The sequence below is a fragment of the Corvus cornix genome, chromosome 4, assembly GCF_000738735.6.
Source record: "Corvus cornix cornix isolate S_Up_H32 chromosome 4, ASM73873v5, whole genome shotgun sequence".
Classification (NCBI taxonomy): domain Eukaryota; kingdom Metazoa; phylum Chordata; class Aves; order Passeriformes; family Corvidae; genus Corvus; species Corvus cornix.
The window spans coordinates 59,866,194-59,893,329 of record NC_046334.1 but is presented as its reverse complement, the minus strand read 5'-3'; the positions used below and the strand labels follow the sequence as shown (position 1 = coordinate 59,893,329).

General features: G+C 37.3%; 1 protein-coding gene across 1 annotated transcript in view; it reads right to left on the bottom strand.

Annotated features, from left to right (window-relative positions):
* CLNK (cytokine dependent hematopoietic cell linker) overlaps positions 1–14,989 on the bottom strand; it is a 57,223-nt gene extending 42,234 nt beyond the window's left edge. The window contains exons 1-2 of the mRNA XM_019287247.2: positions 14,872–14,989; positions 10,285–10,333 (exon numbers count right to left, since the gene is read on the bottom strand). Coding sequence (XP_019142792.1) covers positions 10,285–10,319 — 35 coding nt within the window. The 5' untranslated portion in view covers positions 10,320–10,333; positions 14,872–14,989. The remainder of the gene's footprint in view (positions 1–10,284; positions 10,334–14,871) is intronic.
* Between the last annotated feature and the right edge of the window lie 12,147 nt (positions 14,990–27,136).

Here is a 27,136-nt window from a genome sequence, read left to right as displayed (position 1 = left end):
AAGGAGCGCTTTAGAAACTTAAAGGCTGGCAAATGTGAGCATGTACTGGAAGAAGGGAAAATTATTTTAATTTAGAAACATGAATTCACATACTGAGACCTGGTTCATTGTTGTACATTTTTGCACCATTAATCCTGTAACATGGTCCAGTAATACAGTTGTCTTTAAGGTTTCTATAATATCTATTACAGTAAAAAACCCCAACAAAATGTATTTTCAAGATACCACCGGAGGAACGCTAGATGCGTCTAGGGAGTTACTTCATCCTTTCCTACTGAAGGGAACATTAATGTATTTGTTTAAAACCATGTTTTTTTAAAATGGAATGTTTTGCATAATGTGATTTTTTTTGCTGTAGTGACATCATACTCAGAGGTTCTTCACTCTCTATATAGTGCTCTCATACTTTCAGCTAACCCATTGGCACAGTATCAGTGCAAGCTCTGTTGCTTGTCCCTGAGGGTGTTCAAAATGCTACCAGCTGATTTACTTTCAAGGCCAGGATCAGTGGTGCTGTACTCAGCCAGCTTCACTGTGATGGTGTGCCCAGTGGGGTGACTTCAGAAAAGTCCTGTGAAAGACTGGAAAATTTTCCATCTAGTTCAACAGATCACTGGAATTGCTAAAGCCAATACTTTGGTCTCAGCTTCAAACATAATATTAGTAATATCTAACAATCAATAATGTTAATTACAACCAAAACCTCTTTGGAAGTGGGATCCATTTTCAGTATTTGCCCATGCTGAATTGACCACTGACACATGCACAAAACCCCATCTATTTTTCTGAAGGAAGCCCTTTGTCCTTGCTTTAGGTTGGTCTGCAACGTATTCCTGTTCATGCCCAGAAGTAAAAAACTCAAGAAATCCATCTTCATTTTTTTTTGGCCATTGCTGTGCTTTAACCCATCAGTCAGCAAAGCTCTTATTCACATCTCTTATCCTAGCCTATACTGATCCAGAAATAAACTGTGCCTTTTACTGTATTTATTTATTCACTGAGTGGAACTTAGCCTTAACTGTACTTGAGTGAAACGTTTCATAGACCAAACCACCATGCTGCTGTTGTTAGCCCACATCCTAATTCTGTGGGGTACATCTGACACCGTTTAAAGCTATCTCATAAATCTATGCCTTTAGCCTCAACCCCAATTCTGAACCTTAAAGATAGGTCAGTGGCTCATCATCTACTGCTAGGACCCTGAGAGCACTAATAGTCCTTAAAGGCTCTGACCACCCACCCCCTGGGGCCTCTGGCCCAGCCCAATGCCCTGGCCCAGGATCCCCATTTCAGTCCAATGGGGCTGTCAGACCCTACCCAATGAATTCACAGAAGTTACAGACTCCAGATCAGCCACAGGCATGTGCATGTCTGTCCATGGACCCTGTTGATCGATACCCCAATCCACAAAGGACTTCCCAGCATGATTTTGATCCTGCCCAGCAACCATGGTGCTGTGTCCGACTCTTACTACCCCCACTAGGTAAGGCCAGAACCCTGACCAGCAAACTGACTTCCCAGGTTAGCCTTGCCCCTGCCTCACTGCCATGAGTTTGTCTGATCTGAACCCTGTGCTGAATCTTGCTACCAGTGCCTGGCAAAGCCCTTGCTCTGATAGTCCTATCAATTCCCTTGACTTCTGGCTCTGCATCCCTTGGGACAGTTTTTATCTGAGCTCTACCAGTCCGATCAAATCCACCATCATATTAAATTCACTTCATGCTCATTTAATTCCCTGACCTCTGCTCCAGATACTACTGTGTCTCAACAAACCATAAACATATATAAAGTCACCTTTGGTAATGTGCATTTGCTGTCCCTATGGGTCTCACTGTCATTCATCAACACAACCACCTTCTCACTGCTTACTCTCTGACAGCTTTACACTAACTCTTATTCTAGTACTAATTATAATACAGCCTCAAACCAACAGAGGTTCTTTGTCCGTAGCAGCAGCAGCATTCATGTAACCTCAAATGCCTTTCAGAGCCCTGTTATAAATGAGCTCTGGTTACTTTAGTTTCAAACTCCAGTCCCAGATCTGACTGTGTCCCAAATTTAAACAGTACTCCATAACACCATCCCCACCCCACACTGGAATCAACAACTGGATTCACCCATCTCTTGACTGTTTTCGACTCAGCCTCCAGTTCTTTCCACACAGCTACAGTGGCCTGGCTGCTTGGCTGTACTTGAGACATTTGGCCAGACTACTGATAAAGGGAAGGGGTAAAGTTCACCTTGCCCAGCTTATTGGATTCCTTTGACTTATTAGCTCCTTGTGACCCATTTAATGTTTTTAATAATTTGTCCTGAAAATTTGATCTTTAAAAATAGAATTCGAAGGATATTGCATATAATAACAGAAGCAGAAAAAAAAAATCAGGAAATTCCAATTCTTTGCCAAAAACTTAAGGATTGATGCCTGCTAAAACTCTGCTTTGCCAGCCATGGTTCTTGTCTTGTGTTCCCAGAAGCCAGAGATGGCATATGCACCTTAAAAACTTTTAAGTGCTTGTGTGTGAATTAAAAGGTGCAATTCTAAGAACACAGTTTTTGAAATATAAATGTTTAGCATGTAAAGAAAAGCAGATGGGAAGGAAATTGTGAGTGTGTTCAGATCAAAACCACAGGAGCATCAGATGCTCTTCCAGTTGCTGGAACGTTGACCTTAATAAAGCTATGACAACTCACACAAGCTGAGCTCTGCACCACAGGGCAGGGAAAGTCATAATGGTTTTGAACTGCATGTTTTCCACTTCTCCCTAATGCAGGCTACAGATATGTCAGATGTACATAAATTGCTCAGAATGAAGAATTAGAATGAAAAAGAATATTGCATTGGGGAGAAAAAAGGACAATAAGAATTACAAGCATGTCTTGGATCTGATACAGTAAAATAAAACTAATATTTAGTACAAATGTATTATAATTTCTGCCTACTCCCCCTGTGCTTTTTTCTCACACCTAAGAGCCTTTCCACCTTTTGTGTTTCCCACAGGCATTACTTTAAAACTTTCACCATAAACTGGAAAATCCAACATATTTTGATAATAACAGATGGTTATGAAGTGAATATGGAGCTGTATGTCACTCCTGGGGCTTTATGGCTATTTAGAAGCCACTTGAATTATATGCTCATGGTTAATAACATCAGCAGAGCCACTCCAGTTAATTACAGCATTATAGTTACTCCATGGTTCTCTATTATACTTTAAGTTGCAGTAAGAAAAGGGCAACGATATAATCCCTCCAAAGACATTGTAGTGTCCTTGTTAAAAAGACTGAAAAAGCTTCATAGCTGCAGACAAAATGTAAACCCCAGTATGGAACAAGAGATACTCTTTAATGTCTCTTGCACAGAGCAGCTGAATTGACAGTAATTCCAGCCTGGCCAGATAGCAAACATTGTACTGCTTCTCATCGTGGGCTAATAAAATGCAATGTTGCTTCTTGCCTAGAGAAGGGAGGGAGGAAATAGGAGGTGTAATGAGTATGCAGAAAGGACTCTCAGGAAGCTTCGAGCTGTCTCCAGTTTAATTTAGCTTTTACTCCTGATTTCATCTCATTCTCTACATTTTTGTCTTTTTTCATTTCATTTTGAAGGAGAGGAAGCATATAAACAAAGCCAAATACACTAGAATGCCTTGTTTATCAAATAATTCAGTCAAAGAGAAAAAAGCTATTTCACTGAGAAAATCTTAAGGATTTTTTAAAGAGACCTTTTTGTCAGCAAGGCTGTAAATTATTGACTTACATTTTTCATTAAAAGGGCAAACTCTTCAAAGTAGGCTTCATTTCAGATGAAATAAACCCCATGACTAAAAATGGAATTGATAGCCCCCAAAAAGCCTGTTCTTAAGATACTTTTCCAGTCCTGTTGGCTCAATACACCCTGTAGACAATGGACCAGCAGGGGTTTTCCTATTGTGTCCCTTGCCCACCTCTAAATCCTATCTTTAGATTCCAAACTCAGGAGATGGAGAATGGCAGAACCACATTATCTGTGGATCAGGGATAAGATGGGGGGGGGGTCTGTGGATTAATCTAGGAAATACTATTTACATGTATATCAGTGGGATTTTTTTTTAAGCAGTATTATGAAATCTGTGCTTTACCCCAGGGTAAGCCAAGCTTCCCCTGGATACAGCATCTCTGTGATGAGGAGCTTGTTCTTACCTGCCTTGCCACACTTACAGAGTGGCAAAAGCTGCAGTCTCACTCTTGCCTCTCCCTTCACATGCCAAGCTGTGTGCTTGAAGTGATTTAGTTATTTCAGGAAAAAGTATAGGAAATAATGCCATCTTTCCAAGTAGTAGCACTGGCCTTTTTGTAGCTTCAACCTTGTACTTGGCTAGGTTATGGAGTCATTCCTCTGTATACTGTATAAATATTTCAGAGGCCTTTATTGATAATAGGAAAGTTCTACCTCGACATGCTAATAAAGGCAATTCTTACTTTCAGCACCTTACCAAACTACAGGAGGTATATGTCTGATCCTTTGGAAAGGAAAACCTGTGAAAAATGTAAATAATTCACAAATTCTAAAATGTCTCCTTCATCTAAATAATATTTTCGAGTGTAGCTGTATTTAAAATTGCAAATTAGTGTTATAGATGACTTCCAATTTATTAAAATGTATACATTAATAAAACTGATGATGAAAAACTCTGGATCATAAAATCTAGCGTATGTTGAAGCTGGCATCTTAATTCTAGCTCTAGTACCAGCTGTGGAATCTATGCCTTTGAAGTACTCACAGCTGGGGCTGAAGCTCCTCTCTGCAGACAAAGAAACATACTGTCTTAAAACGCTGCCTTTAAATTTGCTGTAGCTTAGTTGGAACTTGAAGAGTTGTTTCTCAATGCAGAGAGATATCTCTGTATCTATTTTACAGGCAGGTGACACCACATCTTCAGTCTCAGATGTAGTTAAAACCCACTCTCATAGCAGAAGTAAGCCACCAGCATTAAAACACAGGTTGAAATTCAGTTTATAGCTATGTTACACTTAGGCTCAAAGACCCTGGCTTAAATCTGAGCTCCTTTCCCATGCAAAATGTCATTTAATCAATTGCAATATTTCTAATGTACCTATAGCCCTCCTATTTGAATACCTATGCCTGCAGCTCAGCAGGATTTTTTCCAGAACAAGCAGAAAATAAGATCTTTGGGTTCAAGCTCCTTGGTTTAGCACAGCAGGGCATTCTCTGCTGAGCTGCCCCTACCTGTGAGCACTTCAAAGGAGCAGTCACAGCAGGGCCTGTGGCTGAAACCAAAAGCAGTGGTTTGATCTAGCATGGGAGATTTCACCAGTCCTCAGCCTCGAGGGCAACTTGTTCATTTAAAAAAATGTATTTTAAAGTGATATATTGCATGGCTGTTATTAGACCTTGAAGAGAGCAATTGCAGCTGCGTGTTCCTTCCCTCTGGTCAGCTTTGTGAGAAAATGAAATGAAAAAACAGAAAGGAGGATGAGTGCACAGTGCCAGAAACTCTGTTAAACCCATTTCTGCACTGCACTCCAAGAGCAAGAGTCTGTGCAAGGGTGAACCACAAAGGTTGTTTGTGCTCTTTGGTGTTATTTTGTGATGGACAGAGAGAGTTCCATTTGAGATATTATTTTCATTTGTGGTCTTAGTTAAAAATATCAGGAACAATGGGTTATGGCTTTGCTTTTTGTACCAGATGACTGACTGCAGCAAGGTTTTGAGAGATTTTGGGAATATCTTTTGCTTGAGCATGAAAGAGAATGTTGACTGTAACATAATTTAAGCCCATGGATTTAAAGCTGTTATTTGAATAGATTTTCATGTTAGGGGAATAAATGGCTTTATTTTTCTTATGATAGGAGAGAAAATATGTGCATATCTTATTTTGTATTATTTTACTATAACTGTGATATGATAAATGCTAAGCGACTTTGTACACATGGGATTTTCCCACAAAAGTTATACACAGGTCCACAGGCATCTGTTTTGCTGCCAGCTGAAGGAACTACAGTATTTCATTCACTGATTAATGAATTTCTGTATTTACAGAATGGGTGTCATGGTCTAAATTAACACATGGCCATTCTTTTGGATTTTATTAAGCATTCAAAATTATAGACCCACACTGGGTGAGTCCTGCCACTGATCAATCATGGAATCATAGAATAGCCTATGATGGAAGTGACCCACGAAGATCACAGTTTAAAAAACAAGTGTAAGCTTGGATGGAGAGCTGTCTATCTATGTATTTGACACCTATAAAAGCTATAACAAAGTATATATAAACCTGTCAGGACCTCAGAAATGGTTCTTAATTTTCTAATTAGTGTTTGCCCCTTCTTGTTTGTAGGTCCAGGACCCCATGAAAGTGTAACTTCCTTAAAAATGAAGTGTGTTTTTGTGATATCTCAGAAAATGGGTATTAGTGAAGTCTTCTCATTTAGTTAAACCTGAGCACTCCCTTCTGAAGAAGAAAAAAAATCTGCAAGTGCAGCATAGATACCAGTTTTCAGACAGAATGACTTGATATTGGATATTATACACAAAATTTTTCTTTTGCTGGAAAGAGCTGCCTGGCATTACCTGCCAGAACACAATTTTGTACTAGATTATTCTGTCAGTGCTCCTACACACACACAAATTCGACTTCATGCATAAAACCTGACTCCATGTCTTAATTTGGTTACTAGAGGGACTTCAGTCAAGGTGAATCTGCTAGAACTAGTTTTGAACTGAGAGCCTTTCCTGCTCATGGAGGTAAATCCTCCAAGGTTGCTTTCATCAAGCAGTGAGCTGCTGTTGGTATGTTACTCTCAATAGTAGGCTGACTACTTTAAGCTGAGTTAGCTGTTTCTTTATAGGTCATGGTAGCTGTAGGATGTTTCTGCAGTGAAATTTTCTTAGTGTCTGGGGTGCCTAAAAATAATCACAAGAGAAAATGAAGTAGAAGCTGAGCTTTTCTACAGAAAAAAAAAATGTTTTCACAGATCCTTATAATTCCCATTGGGATGGTAGGCAGAAGCTGCAGGTCCCCTGCTCTCTGTGGAAATGTGAGGGGATCCTGACTGATGGATCCAAGTCTGAACGAAAGAGTGCCATACCTTGAAGGAATCTCACTAACCTCACCCCCTCCCCGAACTGTGACCTCTTGCTGCTGCCAAAAATAACATTTTCCAGAGTGTCGCTTCTGTTGTATCCTCTCTGACATGCAAAACCTGAGGGTTCTGCAAACTTTCAAACAGGAAATTACATGGCCTCCTTTATGTTCCCTGAATTTGAGTTCTTCTCTGAAGCCGACATATGAAAAAAGTGAAATGTGGTTGTGCCCCTGGACGAAAACCACAAATTAGCAAAATTCAATACTTGAAGGAAAATTACTGTTCCCTGAACTGCACAGTCCCTGCGCCAATCACAGGGTGCATTGCTCCACCCAGCCCCACTCTGGGAATGTAAGGGACATTAAAGTAAGTACATGATGTGATAACATCCCTTCTAATGTGATGTTAGAAGAAAGGGAAAAGAATAGGAAAAAGGCATAATAGAATGTGCATATACATGCATGATTCAGCCTCATAGACAAGATGAATATGAGTTAGACACGTGGGCAATAAAGAGCATTGAAAACTGGCTGAATGTCCAGGTCTGAAGGGTTGTGATCAGTGGCACAAACTCCAGCTGGAGGCCAGTCAGTAGTGGTGTACCGCAGGGGTTGATACTGGGGCCAATAGTGTTTCATATCTTAGTCAGTGACCCATGTGACAGTGCAGCCTCAGCGAGATTTCAGGAGGTGGAAAACTTGGAGGAGTGGTTGATACAGCAGTCAGTTGTACTGTCATTCAGAGAGACCTCAACAGGGTGGAGAAATGGGCAGAGAGGGAACTCACAAAGCTCAAGAAAGGGAAATGCAGACTCCTGCATATGGGAAGAAACAACTCCATTCACCAATCTTTGCTGAGTCTGGAAACCAGCTTGGCAGAGAAGGATCCAGGGGTCCTGGTGGACACCAAGCTGAGCATGAGGCAGCAAAGAAGGCCAGATGCATCCTCAGTATTGCCAGCAAGGCTGAGGATGGTGACTCTGCACCAGTGAAGCCCCGTCCTGAGTATGGAACTTGGGGCTAACCAGCAAAAGAAAGAGATGGACTTGCTGGAGTGAGTCCAGTAAAGGGCCAGAGTATCTTTCATGCCGAGAGAGCCTGGGAGACCTGGTACTGTTCCCTCTGGAAAATGGAAGGCTTGAGGGGGATTTTATCAATGTATCAATTTTATCAATACAAAAATACAGTAAATTCTGTTTAAATGCAAGAAAAAGCTTCCTTGCTCTGGCAAGTGCACACTGGCACAGTTTTCTCATAGTCTCTATCCATGAGGATATTCAGAATTCAACGGGACACAACCCTGGACAACCTGTTCTAGATGATCCTGCTTGAGCAGGGAGACTGGATGAGGTAACCTTCAGAGATACTTTCCAACCTCGACCATTCCATGATTTGTTCACTTACATATTGCATCAAATTAAAGCTTTCCAACTGTCAAAAATACATTCTCATATTAGCAATCAGAGGATCTGTTAAAGGAATTAAATTGTGTTTAAAGGAAGGCCCTGTGTGGTGGCTCCCATCATTTGGGAGCACTGAAGGAATCATGGAAAAACCTATGGGGAAGAGGCAATGTGGAAAGACAGTCAAAAGGGAGAAATATAAAGGAGAAAGAAGGTAAAGCTTTAAAGTCTGACACACAAGGATCTAAAACAAAAGACTGATTTGGGGAGTTATTTCCCTTTGTCAATTTTAGTAATTGCTCTCAATTACCTAAGACATGTTTTGAAATAAAACACACATTCCTGGCAGCATATGAATTGCTCTGTTCCTTATAACTGAATTGGTTTGCAGCAAAGGGAATATATTTCAATGCTGAATATTTCCTTTCTGTGTGTGCTGTTGAATCCTGATGCAACACATACACTCCCAGGCAGCTGGTATGAGTCAATGTGCTTTAGATGTTTGCTACAGAGAAGAGGGTGGGGATGGCTAAGAGCAGCAAATGGACAGTAATTTTGTGATGCTACACAGAAGCAAAGCCACCCTAAAATGAAGAAAAAGGGATTACATCGATGGTACAATGTTGCAACAGCAGTGTAAGTGGTGTGAGGTAACCTGAGCAGAAGTTCAGGTACTCATTATGGGTAAAAGGTAAGATGCCTCATAGTAAAAGAAAGATGGGTCACCTTGTTAGACAATCAGGTTTCCTTTGGGGAAAATATCTCAACAGAAAACACAGAAGCCCCTTTCAGTCTTTGCCTTTCAGTTCTGTCTTAATATTTTTTCAAGAAGCAGACATAAATTTGGAGAAGTATGCAAGAGAAGATAAACACATGAAGAAAGTGAAAAGTTACTGAATCCATCTCCCACATGAGTTGTTCAGTTTGAATGCTTACACAAGAGAAGTATTTTTAGGGATAATGTGACACAATAATAATTTTAAATTCCATCTATTACCCATGGAAAAAATCCATTGGCTCCAGATTATTTAAAACATATTCTCAGAGCTATCCACTAATATATGACTCTGGCACTGTTTTGAAAAACTTTGTGTTCAAAGGCCCCAGCTGTAAAAAAACACAGGAGGCAGTGTTTCACAGTGAAGGACATCTGAGTGGGATTTGGAAAGCTTGCATTCCTTGCCAGGATGTGCTACTGAATCCCTATATGACCTTGGGTTTGGCCATGCATTCAACGTATTTTAACTGGCATTCAAAATCCAGCCTCAGCTTTGTTGCCCTTGTAGTTCCTACAAGCTCACTCTAGAGCGCTACATCTGTTTTTCCCAGGTTTTGGAAGATCTTTAGTTGCTCATGTGTAATTTTTTTGTGACTTCATTTGCTCCCACAGAACCCCTCAGCACTGGCATGATTTGCATGGAGCTGATGGCTCTTTAGCCTTCTTTAAAAACCTGAAATGCCCTCTTAGAAAGTCAGATCAGGTTAATGTACTTGGTATTTAGAGGTTTATACTTGGTTTGTATAGAGGCAAGTGTAGTGGAATTAAAGTCACCCTTCAGAAATCATCCTTGAGGGGTGATTTGAGAACTAGGAGATAAAGTAGGACATGGCAGTTTCAGGAAGGACAAAAGTAGAAGGCAGTAACAGATTAGAAGATGTGGAAAGACTGTGAGCCTGCCATTTAACCTTTTAGCATGAGTGAAGAATAAAATGAACATTAATAATTGGATGCACATACAACTAAGTATTGAGTACCAAAGGGAGGCTGGCAAACATTCAGGTACAGTACTTACTCCTTGCTCATGATTCCTGAGTCAGGGAAATGCATATCTTCAAAAGAGTCTGTGATGAAAAAATAAATATACTGTTTATTTAGAGACTTAAATCTAGATGTATTAATTTTCAGTACTTTTTTGTCTTTTTTTTTCTTCAGAATAATTTTTGCTAAACTAGAAAAGAGCTTATCTTGAATTATCCTCTATTCTAAGGAGAAAAATGCTTCAGTTTTGGCAGGTGTTAATCTGTTTGAAGATGTGACAATTACTATGAGCAGCATCAGAAAGTGTTTAGCAGGATCATGTTTTTAAAAGTGGCCTTAATGATATCTCCATTTATACATGGACAAATTTCCATTTATTGTACAAATTGTTCTACCATTACCATCTGTGCAATCAGTAATGGAATTTGTACATACAGATCTGTGTTTATATGAGAATTTAGGAAATGAAATTTAAATTTTAAAAGCCAAACATGAATTTCGAAAAGTATCTCTGAAAAGCAAATCTAAACGTTATGGGTCTGTGAAACTCCTTGGTCACAAAAGAGGGAATTAAAATATGCACATACACACACACACACACACACACACACTCAGACAAAAAAAGTTTTTAAAAGTTTGGTTTTACCATTGTGCTGAAGAAATCTAGAATTCTAAAACCTGTTTCAGAGTTGTCAGGTCTTGTATTGCCAAGACTTTTAAGCTGATGACTCAATCAATTTTCCAATTGTCTGCTTTTCTCTGCCTGATATTTCCTAATATCAGTAGTCATGTAATTTAGACATAAAAATGGAATTTATAACTTTTCCATTTACTCTGTCTCTATCACTGTCCACTGCCATTACTTTCTCTTAGCTTAATAACTGCAGTGAGTGTAAAAACCAGTCTTATTGTCTGCTCTTCTAATGTGCAGCAACTTGTCAAAGGGCAGGGACTTGCAACTGCATGTTGCAAACCAGCTGTTCCTGAGCTTTCTCTTATCCTCACTCTATTTTACATTTTCTTTTAAATTTCTTTTACAATTTCTTTTAAAATTGGCCATAAATTCACAGATAAAAATTATTAAGCTTTCTATATACCCATGAGTGTGCACATTCAGTTTAGTTTAAAATACTTTGACCCGGATTTAGCTATTGCTGAATGGTATTGGTAGTGAACCAAACTGGTTTATTTTTCTACAGTTGATTTTCTCCTGCTGTTATTCTGTACAGATTGTATTTACTCTGTGTTTGTGGTATTCTTGGTAGATTTCTAGAGCAGGTTGCTCTTTCTCTGAAATCACAATAATGGGTTTGTGATAGTGGACATTGCCAGTGATGGCTTGTGAATTACAGTAAGCAGTATTGGTAGAAGCAGATGGACATCTGAGAAAAAGAGTTCCTTAACTACTTTTTAAAATCAAGAGATGGTTAAAATTTTGGAAGATGTGCAAGAAACAGCATTTTCTCTAAACAGCTTCTTTTTAAAAAGTCACCAAAGAGTGCTGACTTCTCTTATCACATACTACAAGAATAAAAGCCATTTTTCCTGACTTAAATATTGAACATTATGCTCCAATCATCTGAAAAGTCCTTAATATTCTGAAGAAAGCTGCCTGAAAATTAGCTATCAAATATGAAATGCCTTATGACGCAGTTTGGCCAACATTTTCTTCGGGTCTTTGCACTTGTTAAACTTATTTCAAAGTATTCAAAGATGGCATGAGCTAAACTGTAAACTTGTAATAACTCACAGTATTGCAAATGAGTGAGTTGTTATGAATTTAATAATTACATAGTTATGTAATAATCTCTTTTTTGGAAAACTTATAGGCATTTTGATGTAGATTGGATCTTAAAATACAAGGTTTAAGTTAGAGGGGGAAGAAAAGAGAAAACTCACATGAAAAAAAGACCCCTTATTTTTTTAAAGTTTGATTTGAGAACATTAAAAGACTGAAGTTGTTAGTAGTGGGGATGTAAAATGCAGTAGGAAGAAAATTTTGGATACATTAGCAGATTCAACTGAGAACCCTATTCAGCAGAATCACAGAAATACTTCTTTATTTCTTGTAACTTAACTTAGCTGGAAATCACTCAGAGTGCAGAAGTAACACTACGCTAAGTTCCTCATCACAGGTGTTGTGATAAGCCACTTTTCTGGCAGTTTACACCTACTGAATTTGGGTGGCTGCCTTTACTGTGGGCATGGGGGCCTTTGGAAATAAAATCCTTGCTAATAAATACAACTAGTAAAATTACCAACCATGTCTGTTATTGATTAAGAAGAGGGTTTGCAATCATTTAGACTAGCAAACTTGGCCCAGATTGTAGGTGTAGATGTTCCATGGAGAAAAGGAGGACTAAAAAAAAAAAATAAAAATCTTTTGCAGACAACAGAAATGCTGGATCTTCATGATGTACTTTGCACTGCCATTCTTCCTCTACCCATCAAACACAGGAACACAGGAACATGCAGCACATTGTGCAGGAGTCAAGGAGATTGGCTGTTTCTTTTGGCTAAACCGCTGTGGCACAGAGGCCCCTTGCCAAGCAAACTGAAGCAGGGCACATGCTAATCATGCCCCTGTCCTTAAAAGACCATCTTAGTCAAAATAACAAAAAAAATATATTCCAGTCTCCAATAAACTAGTCTCAGAAGGGGTGCTTCTATGCAACTTAAAAAGAAGCAAGAAAAATAAAAGGCCCCAAGCCACCAAGAGTCTGTAAAAAGCGTAACTAAGGGTAATGAGAAAATGAGAATTAGCTTTTATGTGCTGTCTAAAAAAATGACTAGTCAACATATGAAGCACGGTTAAAAATCCAGCCAAGTACCATTTGCCAAGAACAATAAAAAATGATCAAAACCTTTCATTTATTGTTAGTTAAATGAAATTTCAAAGTGAAACGCAGGGAAAAGTGAAGATGTGTAGCTTTGCTTTTGGTTTAGCTCTGTTGCACAAAAGGCAGCAGATTTCCTGGGGCTTTTACTTTCAGAAGAGGGATGTGCAATGCAAACAAATTTCAGGCAGGCCCCTGCAGGAAATTGCATGAGTTTTTTGTCCAAACATCAGACTGGAGAAAATCAGAGGAACCTGCATTATCCTTGGGGTGACCCAGTATTTTAAAATGCTGAGCATTTTAAAATGCTTCATTTTATAACCAAGAAGGTCCCTGTCTGTTCATTTGTACAGTTAGTGCAAGTTTGTTCTATTAACAACTTGCAAGACAGTATGTACTAGTTAGTGCTTTAAGGTTTTTTTGCCATTGTTATTTCACTAAGAAGAAAATATACAAGTTCTTCAGGACATTTAAATTTTTTTAAAAAACCCCAAACAAACCCCAAATGAACCCCAATCCAACAGGAAATAACCAAAACAAAACCTATATGGAGTTGTTGCAGAAAAAAAAAAGACATTTTCTCACAATCAAGTGTGAGTTAACAAACAAGTGGTTTGCTTCTGAAAATGGGACATAAACTTCTAAAATCATTTAGACACCTTTGAAAACTGGATTTGAAAATCCTGCTGACAGCATAGCCAGACTCCTTGTCAAGTACTACAGAAGGAAGAACTGAAGAGTTTGGTTTTCAGTTCTGCAAATAATTAACTCAACCTATAAATAGCTAAAAATGTCTGCCAGGAGCCAGATCTTCATGCAGAGACTGTGGCACTGCAGAGGCATTGTGTAAACTTTTCACTGGTTATCCTCTCTCGTTTGGCCGTCTGTATTCTCACATTAAAGTTTAATGAAATGGGTAGAAGTTGCCATAGACACTACTACACTCCTGGTTCAGAAAATCAGTTGTGAGATTACAGTTAAGGTGTGGGAATTCTTGGGAAGCTTAATTTTTATTCTTCTCAATCTCCTTTTGAAGCTCTTTATAGCACCAGGCCAATTGTATTCGGTACAATAGGGAACAGTGGTAGAATGGAAACAGTGATTTCACCAGCAAGTGAAAAGCAGTTGTCAAAAGGCATTGTCAAAAATTTTTTCAGACTGTCTTTACAGCAACAACCAACGGTTACTTGTAGGAAGAAGTACCTATTTATCTGATTTAAATGAATGCAATCTGGTTTCACTAATTTGTTTCTGGCAATAATTAGCATGTTGCTCAATTTATTTAAATGGCACATTAATTCGATTCCCAGTCTTGCCAGAAATGCAACCAGAAGCTTCACAGTAACAAAATATATCTCTAATAGGAGCTGCCAAAGCTCGCTGTAAAGACAGTTATTTAGGAAACTATTTGCATGTTTATTAAGTGTAACTTTGTAATGCAGTTCTAATACATAACTTTTACCCACAAACATAATTAGCAATGCAGAAAAAACATGCAGTGGAATTAGGCAAAAAAAGTACAGTTGCTTTATAGGGGCTCTATAGATTTTCTTGCTAGAGAAGAAAACAGTTAAGGCAGGCACAAGGTTTTGCTCTATGCTACCATCCAAGGCATCAGGCTATTTCTAGGACCCTCATCCCATGAAATTCAAGATTTCAAGACATAGTAGGCATCTGCTGGAGCAAAAACAGACTGGGAAACACAAGTTATCCCCTTGGATAAAACTCTTCAGCAGAAACCTTTTAAAAGCAGAAGAGCATAGGAAGAATCAAGGGCAACTCACAGAGGTCTTCCTTCACGGTGTGTGGGTTTGGAGCTAGCACAATGCCCAGGTGGTTTCCCCTGTAAAGCAAACTTTCAAGCCTTGCTATATGCTCCACAAAAACAAAGCTGTCTGAAGGTCAGAGGCACTGGCAGGTTGAAATAGTGCCAGTGGACAAATATTCTGTGGGGTTTTGGTAAGTTTCCTGTGGATGGCCACAACAGTCCAGGCACCAATCAGCTCTGTGAGACTGGTAGATATTCAGCCTTTCCGCTCTAAGAATATACCTCAAAGTGCAGTAAGACAGACAAGATGCTCTCTCATTCTCACCTACCTTAACCCATATTCAGCAGCTCTGTCTCTGTGGCAATAGTAATTTCAAATGTTAACACAGAGAAAAATTTTTTGTTTTGATAGGCTGCTGCTTAATTTTAATGGGGAAAAATATATCTCCTGATTTTAAGTTTTCTCATCTTCTAAAGCTTTTCAAAGAGCTTACACATTATTTCAAGGTATGTTTAACTGTTTTCATTATCTGTTTCTCAGAACAAAATCAATAATTTGGGAACAATGTGCTTATTCTTACGCCATGGTTTCAAGGGGTTTCAGTAAATCTTTGTACTCATGTATAGGACTACTGTGGAGAACATGAATGTTTTTCCTTGTATTTTAAGGCGTAAATATGTAAATAGAAAAAAATATATGAGGTTTCTAAAAAATATACTTTAGTAAACATTTTTTTTCTACTATAATAGCATTTTGTAGAAAAAGGCAATGTTGCTGTGGGAGAAAACCGTATATCCTGAAAACATCAGTCCATAGTATACAGGAACGGTTTCCCAGAACAAGAGCATTGGCAGCATTTTAGAGAGCCCAGAAACTAGCATGAATGGGGCACTAACAATATAGCCCCAATAAATCTTGTTAATAGAATTTCCAAAACAAATACTTCTGCTGTAAGCTGACCCCCCTTCCACTAGTTTTTCTGCAGGCTTGTTGTGTTTCTCAGGAAAAAAAGGGTATTTTATCTGACAATCTGCTTTCCATGAAGGAAATCAGTCAAAAATGGAATAGGTATTTTCAATTCTTGATCAGATCAGCCTATGACCCACAAACCAATTGATACTTTTTCTGTGGTTGGAAAGCACGCTGTATTTTTATTTGGGATTTTTAATGCAAACATTTGAAGCCATAACATTGACAGTACTCTGTGCATAAATAAAATACTATAATTAATATATTGCATGGAACCATGTTACATAATGGCAGATGAACACATTTATGATTACTGTCTGTAAAACTGCAGAGTGCCAGTTTAGCATAAAATGGTCTCAGCATGAGTCCCACTGTTCTCATGAATTGTTGTTTTAGAGAAGGAAGATGCACACTATGGCTTTCTTTGTAGAACACCCCTGAAAATTCAGTTTTCTTTCTTTTATTGCTGTGCTATGGGCAGTCTTTGCCATCTTGCTGAGGAGGAGTAACTTCAGGAATTCTTAGGAAGAGTTTTGAAGCACTGATCATACCAGTATTGTCTATTGCAGGATGGACCTTTGCGGTGTATATTGCAGAAGTGCCACCACAGCAGCTCATCATCTCTGGCTTTCTGTTCAGGTCAGGGTTTCACCTGACTGAAGCAGTAATAATGTGACTTTTGGTTTTGTTCCAGAAGTCTGTTCTTTCTCATGTTTTACAGAACAGAAAGTTCTGGAGCTGTGAGACAGTTTCTGAGGGACAGTGTTTTTGTGCTATGTTTATGACTCTATGACTATGGTATTCTTTTGCTGAGGCTTACTTGCTTTGATAAAAAGTTGTTGATAAAAATAACTTCAGTTTATCTAAATCTACTTGAAAACTCTGTTACCACTGGAACCCAGTAGTAGTTTAACTGAGGAAAAAGTGGGGGAAAAAATCAGCCATTTTGAAACAGTTTTGAAATTTTTGGAGTTAAACATTTGTTAGACTAAGTTCAGAAAGTTCAAAAAGGTACCATTTATAAAAGAACTCTTTGTTTCCAAGGGAACAAACCTTCCTTAATGATTATTATGGATCATGCAAAATTTTTGCAACAAATATGTGTCTTTTTTATGGCTGAACAATAAGGTACTGCTGTGGAGTGACCAGTCTCACAATTTCTTTTGGTAACCATCATTCCAGCAACAGACATTGACAAAAGCTAAAACCCATAAGCACTGACATCCTGTTTCAATGAGGGGAATTTGAAAAACCTTACTTCCCTAGAAAATTTCTCAGCGTCTCAAAATGGTTAGATTTAAATTCCCTCAAACTCTCTTTTCTTCAGAAAAAGTTGTTTTATCTTTATAGTTAACATCAGTAGTACTTTGCCTTTAGTAAATGGTACATTAGTGCTTTAATACCCAAGCTGTTCACTGTGAGAAAATGTCTCGTTTACAGTGGAGGGACTCTAATGGCCATGTCTTTGTGTCTCTGAAAGTGCAGTATCCCAGGACAGATGTAAACACAGCATGGTTCACCTCCTGCAAGCTTTCCATCTGCATGGCTGCCTTGGTAGAGCTGCAGGCTGCCTGGGGGACAGGCTTAATGCACGTGAGCACGCTGGGCAGCCTTGGACCTGCAAGTTCTCTTGTACTGGGGAGGAGGCTTCCTGTCCCAGGCAAAGCCACTCTTGCAGGCTTCCCATACTGAAGAGCTGAAGCTTAATAGGGCCAGTGGAATTGCCCTTTCATGAATTCAATAGACAAAGAGAATTTTTCTCTATGAGGCAGAGAGAAGAATGGGTTGTACTTTGCCTTTTATGGTTTGCAGAATATTGACTTTTCTGTGTTGCAGGATGTTCTCTTTTCTGTTTAGCCCCTTTTGTTCTTGGATGAATAATTAAATGCCCTACATTCACATCTCCAATTTACTTCAATTAATTTTTACATCTTCTATTTTTCTTTTTAGTCAATTATCTTGTCAGTCATGACAGCATGGGAATATCCCTTACATTCTTAAATACTACAGGTAGCGACCAGAACAGGATGAAATGTCAGAATCACCAAATTTGTTTTCTAACAATAGAATTATGATGAGAAAGTAAACACAGAAAGACAGCTTTTACAACACAATTTGAATGATGAATAAACTCAGCTTTGAGATAAACAGAATAAAAACTTTTTGCTTTTCCAATTTCAGTGAAAGGCTATAAAAATGTTTATGAGTATGAGGGCTTAGCAGGAACCTTCTGTCTTACCTGGGTTCATCCAAGCCCTGTGCTGGGGAAAGGAATTAGTAAGTGGCAGGGCAAGACCTATTATTTATGCACTGTTTATGCTTGCGCCCTACAGATGACATGCTGTCAGACAGACATTGTCCTTGTGTTTTGGACAATGAAAAAAACCCAAAACATTTGCCCATCCTTTTTTATCCCGAGTTATGTTTTATTATGTTTTTATGGATAAGTCCTATTCATAATGGAATTTCTAGTATATGTGGAACATGGATATTCTGCATCTGTTCCCTGAAGCAATAATAAGGTGCCTGTAGCACTACAAAATTTTAATTAAACCTTTCTAGGAAGGTTATTTTTCAATCGCTTACAGACTGTTCTCACCATTCTCTTGCCTGTAATACTGCTTTGAAAAGCAAAGTATGCCTCCCTATTTACAATGCATTTTGCTGACTTCTGAATTTTCTTTTTATACATTCCTCAGTGTCACTTACAAGGCCAAATCGTCCTGTAAATAATGCTAATATAGATAAGGCTGGTGTATCTGATGGGGAAGCTCTGTGTACAATGTGCCTCTGCAATTTTTTGAATGGAGATCATGTCTATATTAAAATTTCTATGTGTTATCAAGGTCACAGACTCTACAGTAATAGATCAACTCTGTCAATATAAATGAGGTTAGAACATATCTTTTTAATCCAAACGTATTCTTCTTCAAAGCTAAATTAAAAGGCCATAATTCCAGGGAAGCCTTATGGGAGCCTTTGCTTAATTACTGATCAGGTGAGGTTGCAGTTAAGTATTATTTTATTTGGCAAAATAAATTTTTCTATTTTTAGAATAGGACATTACATTTTGATCAAATTTATCAATATTTTTGGTCTTCTTTCCATTTCAGTCATCCCCTTTTCTCCAAGTTAATTAGAAATATGATATTTGCACATAGCAAAAATGTCTGTCTTTGAGGTACAAAAATTTACTGAAACAAATGATAGAGGTTTTGACTGGTAATAAATCACGTTTTCATTGATATTATGCTGATTAAGCTCATTTGCATGGGTTTTGTTTTATTTTACTTTGTTTTTCCAGAAACACAGGCTTTGAAATCTTCATACTGTGCTGTGGAGAAGCGTGACTTAAATCAGATTAAACAGATCAGCACTGTTTAAGAAATAAAAACCTATCAGGCCTGCTGAACAATGAAAATAATATCTATTAATATTTTATTCCAGTTCAGCTTCCTATAGAATATACTAATTAAAACCAGCACAAATCATTATGAGCTTAGCTACTTTCAACTTAGGTAGCTTTTTGTACTCCGCTTGTGAGTTTAAATAGCAGAGTTATCAAATATGGGTTTGGGTAAAAGTTGCTGACATCATGCATTTGTGGAAGAAGAATGTTCTGTTTAGTTTGTGTAAATTGCAAGAATATCTCTCTAATCAAGTTTGAGGTTGGGGAAAGGCTCAATAGTACATTTCAAGTAAACCCAAATACACCTTTGTGAAATATTGTGAAATTCCCCAACAGCATGAGCATGCTTTCGGTGCAGAATTCACCCTATTTAATTTTGGGAGTCCACTCAGCATGAGTCACATCTCCCTGTTTCTAGACTCTGTAATGAAGCTGGGACTTAGGACAGTGGAGGACCATGGAGTACTCTGCAAGGAGGGGACTTTTCAGAGTCACAGCTGGCAAGATACTTCTAGAAGTCACTCAGAAATCTTGCAGCTCAGGTTGTCTAAGCTCCTATAGATCTGTGAGACTTCTTAGTTTACAGAAAACTTCAAAATATGGATATTTTTTCCAGTAGAAAAAAAATATCTGTAATATAAATGTCATTTTTTTGTCACAGACTTTCTTTAAACTTTGAGGGCTGGAATACTAGATTTCTTCAAAAATGGTGAAAATTATTTTTACATGGTTAAAATGCATTTAAAGTTGTTTTTACATGGGCAATGTATTATAATAATCCTTAGTATCCACCTTAGAAATAACTGAGTTATTTGGGCCAAGGCAGGAAATCATTAAAATGTTTTTCTTGGTTTTCTCTAAGTTTCTAAGTGCAATAGGAATATAAAAATTATAAGAAATAGATTAGTAATAGCACATACAGAAATCTGATCTTCTGATTTTAGTAGCAACAGGAAAAGGAAGATTCTGTTATTAAAATTGCTCTATTCAGGCAATTAATCATATTTGCATATATATATATATATATATATATGTAAGTATTGTGTTTTGCCTTTTGCTTAGACTGACTGGCCAAATGTTAAATGCAATATTTAAGATTTTTACATTAATTTTAATTAATTTAACTTAATTAATCAGGTCAAAGACTAGTAGTCCATGAGAACTTGTTTGATATTGTTTTATATTACAGATTATCAGACATAACATACAAGACCAAGGACTTCGGTACTTGGGAAATAAATATTTATTACATGTAACAATGAATTGATTTTTCTGGAGTGAAAAGGACATGGAGAAAGCAGAATTACTCTTCTTAAGTTACAAAATTGCGAAAAATGAGTGTTTATGCCATCCTCACTGGAGAGGAAATTTACTTTCCTACATCAGTTTAAATTAATAGTTAATTAATTTATTTATAAAGTATACTAATTGGGAAGCTTGGAGGGTGATACTGCTACATGTCTTACCCTTCCCCATAGCTAGACTCTGTTGCTTCTGAGAGAGATAAGAATCTTTGCCCCACTCTGCACCAAAAAGGTGTCATGTCAAAACACTTACTTTCAATTCTTTACAGGCATTTTGAAAAATCCCAAAGCATGAAATTTGTAATCCTTATCTTAAGGCAGAACTACAGAGCTTGTGGGGGATGTGCATGCAAGTCCTGGTCTCCCTGGTGATCAGAAATAAAAGACATGACTGATACTAATCCAATTCAAGGAGTTCAAAACCAGGAAGATTCTCCAATCTTATTCTTCCTTTCAAACCATGATCACAAGCCAAGGAATTTCTTCCAAAAGATGAATTAGTTCTGTTCTGGAGAAATGTATCTAATCTCACTTTACAGGTTCAAGGTGTTAGTAAAGATAAGTTGTTGAAGTACTTAATCTGTGTCATTTCTCTGAAATCTAGTCTTTTGTGAAATTACAGCTACTTTGAAACTGAGTTGCCTAATTTCCATTTCTAGTCATTGGATCTCGTTATGACATTGTCAGCAAAGTTCAAAGGCCTCCACTATTTCATGTATTCATGATCAAGCACGTATTTTACAAGTTGAGTTCTTTAAGATTCATATAATGGGGTTTATTTTGCCTATGCCTTAGTTCATTATTTTGGCTCTCCTCTGAACTGCCTTTGCATTTTCACATCCTTCATCTGTGGACAACAGAGAAGATACAACATTGCTTGCACTGGTCTTAATAACACTGGATGTGGGTCCATAGCTGTTCATTGACAGATCCTCTAATTAGCCTGCCTAAGTCACTGTTGGCAGAGTCTATTATGTACTGTTAGTGCTACATACAATTATTTCCATGTTAATTTTCTATAATGTTCCTATAATATACAGAGGAAATATCCCTCTAGGGCTCTAGCTCTATACAATGTTCCCATTATTTTGAAAGCAAATCTACAGGTGAACTTTGTATATTTATTATTTCTCTACATTTGCTTTGCTAATATTTGCATTATATATTTAATATGTTAAAATGTCTCTCTAAATTATTTTAATCTCCATTATATAAGTCTGCCCCGTATACTACAGAAAAGGTCACTTTTCTAACATGGGAGTACAAAAGCTAAAAACACCTACCATCATATTAAATGAGATAAAAAATGTTTAGCAAACCAAATGAGAACTAGTTTTTCAGTGTAAACCAGAAAAGGAAGTGTTCAGTGTCTTTTTATGCTGAGGTCACATGTGTGGTTTCAGCTTTTTATTTTGTTATTCATATTCCTTTTATACATTTAATCCTTCAAGGCACTTCTGGGCAGTTACTAAAGCAGTTTTCATCTTGGCACATGCTTCTCATTGTATACACGGTCCATCCTGCTGACTAGGTGTAATCCATCCTCCAACAAAAGCTAACCCTTCACAAATAACCAGCAATTTCTGAACCTCACGAGGTGACTGAGGAGACAAATTTATCGAAAATATTTTCTAGGATTTTGATGCTTTGAATTGAATGATTGTGTCCACTAATTGTGTTTATGATTGTGTGTCAGGAGCACACACCAATGAGCAGTACTGTAATTTACCAGTACACATATAGCTTAAATGCAGATGGTTACTTCACATAGAATGATTCCTAAAAGTGCCTGTAATGAAATAGTAATAGAAAAGAGAAGGTGTTTTAAGAGACATGGTTTTATGGAGATTTCTCTGAAATAGTCTGCGGCGTGAGAACTGACTCACAGCCATGAACAGCATTGCTGGAGGAAGGCTGATCACAGGCTGCCTTCCAGTAAATGCTTTGCACCACTACTGCTATGCTTATGCAAGGGACTGATTTGGATAATGCCAATTTTTTTTAGTATATTTTTTCCAAACTGTGATTCTGGGCACTCAAATAATCATTTTTATAAGTGGCTGGAATTTTTTAAACAACAGATACATTCGTTTCACATAATGTAATATATTTTGTTGGGATTCTCAACTGGAACCTAGTTCAAAGCATACTGAAGTCACAAAAAAGTAAATTCCTTAGCTGTGTGTGACAATAAGGCATCACTGTGTTAAGTACTTTGAGAAAAACAACATCTTATAGACAAATACATAGTCTGTGATTATCAATTTCTTAGAAGTTATTGCTTGTGATTATTAATTTATGGTGTGACTATGTTTTCTATTATGAAAAGAAGCATAGAAAAGCCTCACATTTCTTATTCATTTTTACATGTTAATTCTTCTGTCTTTAAAAATCCCTTTCTACAACTACCTAAATAATCACTAAGGGTACATTACATAAGAGAAATAAAACAAGAAGTAATGTTTATCTCGTCTTCAAGAGAAATACTTTTATTGATATTCAGATAAGCTTTTGTTCTTAAAAAGTATTATTCATATTTGTCTAGACCTTTCTTCCTCATTCTGGCTTACGGGGACTATGCCAACTTAGATTTGGCTTGTACACTGCATATAAACAAACTTTTATACAATTGAGACTGGAAGAAATATTTGTCCCATTTTTTTCTGATTTTATATATTTGTTTCCAAACATTCTGTTATGATGATTGAAATGCTATCATTGCACTCACTTCTGCCAGTTCTCATGGGTGAGACTTGTAATACACTATATTTGTCTCTAACAGGCCATAGCCCCCAAATCACACGGTTATGTGAGATTCAGCTTTCCTTTAAATGGGAATTATGTTTCTAACCCTCAGAGGAAAAGCATGAATACATAAAGCCTATGCTTAAAAAAGAAAATACTCAAACACTCCTGGAATAAATAATGAGCGTGGTTTTTCCCCCCCCACCCAAAATAGTTCGAAGTACTTCAGCTCTTGAATGGCCTCATTTAGCAATGTTGCTTTGAATGTCTGGATTTGAAGGCCAGTGAGGTTGCCTGCATAGGTACTGACCCCTACTGCATCCTCCCATCTGGGGCTTTGTAGATGTCAAGAAAGTGAGGGGTGGTGTGGGGGCTTGAGCATAGAGCTGGAGCTGAGGAGCTGAGGTTACAGCGGGGTTGCTCTTAGTGTTTTTTAAATAGAAGAACAGGGATAAGCACAAACAAAGGTTTGGAGAGAGAAAAAGAGGATGAAGGATGGATCTAGGCAGGGCTGGAAACAAAAACCTGAAAAGATAAGTTTAAAACTATTCCATTTTACCCCTACTAAAATTAGCCAGCCTTGACATTTTGTTGCTTTTGCTTTGAATCAGGCTGCATTTACAGGCACCTCTACATTATTTAAATGCAACCTATTTCACAGTGTTTTCAAACAACTGTTCCTAAGGAGTTGTCAGAAAATAATGAGGATCTTTTGAGCCAGCCTTATGGTCTTGCATTGCTTTGGCTGAGGAGTGTCTGTACTGGAATAATTTCTTGTTGGCAACCTGACTTAAGGGGGACAACTAATTGAAAATTTGATAGAGAACAAATTCAAAGAGTTGTAGATTAAAAAAGCTAATATTTTAAATATTTTAATGCAGATATGCCTTCACCCACAAAGCTGCCAAATAAGTTTATATGAAATGAATAGTAAAGATAGAAACAACTTATATCCCCCACCCAGGAGAGACAGAAGTATCTAGAAAGATTATATGGAAACAATAATTTTCAACTTTAACATTCTTACTAGTTGTACATGGCTGGGACTCAGGCTGACCAAGAATTACTTGCACATTCAGTCTATTTAAATACCACAGGGAAAATTAACTTTTGAACATTATTCTGTAATAGATCTAGAATCCTGGAGTTTGTGGTCCTGGTCTCAGATCACTCTTCACACAGACACGTCTTTGTGTTTACATGAAATTTCATTGACTTTGAGTGCAATGCTGCACCATGACTGGAAAGTTTTAGGCATATTATATTATCCTACAAACTGTGGGCTATATGATAACAATTTGTTTTTCCTGATAGCTGCTCATTCAGCAGAAAAGTTAAGAACCTGTTTAACTACTAATGTGAAGCAGATAACTTGTTGCTTGTGAAACAGGAAGACAGATGTCAAACTGGGCATAAAAAAGCCTGTTAGGAGATGTCTATTTGTCTTCATTGTTTGGAAGAAAAATCTAGAAAGTTTCTTTACCACAGATTACATGTTTATGGCTAGAAGATTTCAAAAATGCTCACTTTCTATAGAAAATAGAGGATTATTACTTTATCATTCTAGAGAATCCTCAGTTTCACTATGGATTTTTTATCATAATGTCCACAAGATTTAACTTTCCATAACTTTACTCCATCATTGACAGTTTTTTCCAAAATATGGCCCAAGGTGGAAGTGGGTGTGTTTGTGTTGCTATTACTATCTGCTTGCTTTTTGAGTGATCAAGTCTGGTTTTTCTCAGAAATTCAAAAGAAAAGAATTACAATGCTCAGCTTCTTCTTTCTCATTAAATTATTTCCCAACAAATGTCCTTAAGTAAGTCTTGATGCAGAGTAGTGGGGAGCAAGAATGTTTTCTAGAATCTTATCTGAAAATAAGAAATTGAAATGCAGAATGTAAGGAGAAGGTGAACAAAATGTATATTTGATGAAAATAAACAGGAACAGCTTGTATAACAAAGTCTGGGGAGAGATTCTCCATACTAGGAGTGAAAGTAACAGGGAGAGAAGAGTTATTTAAACTAAACAAAATTGTCACAGGAACAAGTGTGTCTGACAACATACATTTGATTAAATTTAGTCAAATGTTAAAGTTAGAAGGTTATATAAATCGATGAAAAGAATTTGTGTAACAGTGTCAAAGAAGAAAGCAGTTGGAGGGAGAAGCTGTCTTCTTTTATATTGGAAGAAAAAATCCTGTTTCACAAGAATAAGCTACCTGCTTCTGAGGGGAAAAAATACCAGAGAAGGGCTATGAAGTTCTTAGGTGCTGGGGACGCACACATGTTGGAGACCCAGATTCATCCTCTAAGGCAGAAGAAGTAAGGCCATATATTGCACTTCATAGAAGGGAGGCCACCAGTCTTTACCGTTTTTTAACTCTTTAAATTTACCCGGAGACCTGCTGGAAGCAGAGGAATAAAAGAATTTATCACAGAGAAAAATTAGGGGGTTTTGGCACTGCAATAAATATGTCTCAATACCAACAGAAAACTCTGACAAATACATTTTAAAAAACCATATATATATATATATATATATATATATATATATATATATATAATATTTGGCATAATATTAAGCAATTTTGAAATATGCAAATATTATTACTATTATTATTTTTATTATATATTTATTTTAGAATCCTAGAATCACAGAATGGTTTGGATTGGAAGCGACCTTCAAGATCATCTGGTATACTGAGGTAAAAAAGGTGTTTTAAAATCCAGTTTCTTTTTAGAAAGCTCCAAGTAAGTAAAAGAATAGTGTACTTTTAAAAACAGGAAATAAATTCAATACTTATTAGTACTAAGCTAATAAATCTTAAAAAAGCCTGGCTGAGTGAGGATCTGGCCCTGCTCTGAACTTATGATTGCAGAACTCATGAGATAAAATTTTCCAAACAGAAAAAAAGGCACATGTATAATCACTTAAATGTTGAAGTTATTTAGGTGGAATGTTTTTTATTTTTATTTGGAGGGCATTTGGAGAGAAGCAAAGTCAAGCCAGAGCACAGAAAGAAAAAATGAAGATGCCAAAACTTGCTGTGACTATAAAAACACAAGTCTTGAGAGAATTTGTGGAAGAGTACTGACTAAAAGTGCCTTGCAGCTGTGACACGTTGTTATTGCTTTATCCCTGAAAGGCTTAGTAAAAAACATGTTTGTACAAAAGATCCCAAATTAAGTTATTTTTGTCAAAATCCAAGATAGTTATCCAAGTAAAAGAAGATAATACAGAATTAAGTGCTCTGAAATTTATTTATTTATGCTAATGTATTTATTTATTTATTTTAAAAGTTGGTATATGCCCAGCTTGGTTAAAAATTGATGAATTGTTTGGGGTGGTTTTTTTCCCAAGAAATCACTCTGGAATCTGATACCACCAGAGTGCTGAGTATCCCTTTCTTCCCATTGGTTTCTCCTCAGCTGCCCTCTTTTTCCAGGTGTCCTTGACTCAGAGTGCACGTGTTGGGTCAAAGAAAGTGAAGCAACTTTACTTGCCCAGATATAACTTTTCAAAGGATCAAAACCGTGTAAACTTGTAGCAATTGTGAATAAACCAATTAAACAGTTGCACATTCTGTAACTGAAGGGGTTTGAGGTTGGAAAACCTCATATCCTCCTGAGCCTTATAGCTGGGAAATGAAGACATAAATAGCTGAGTGACTTTACTCAGGGTCTAGTCTGGGAGTGCGAAGTATCAATGCTTTGGGAGAAGTCACTTTTTTGTGACATTTAAAAGCAATAATTGCTTTTAAAAATGTATGAAGAACTCTCCAATAAACATGTTTTGTCCTTTGCTTCCCTTTGAAACTTGTTATTGATTATTTTTCTCTCTTTTTGATGTC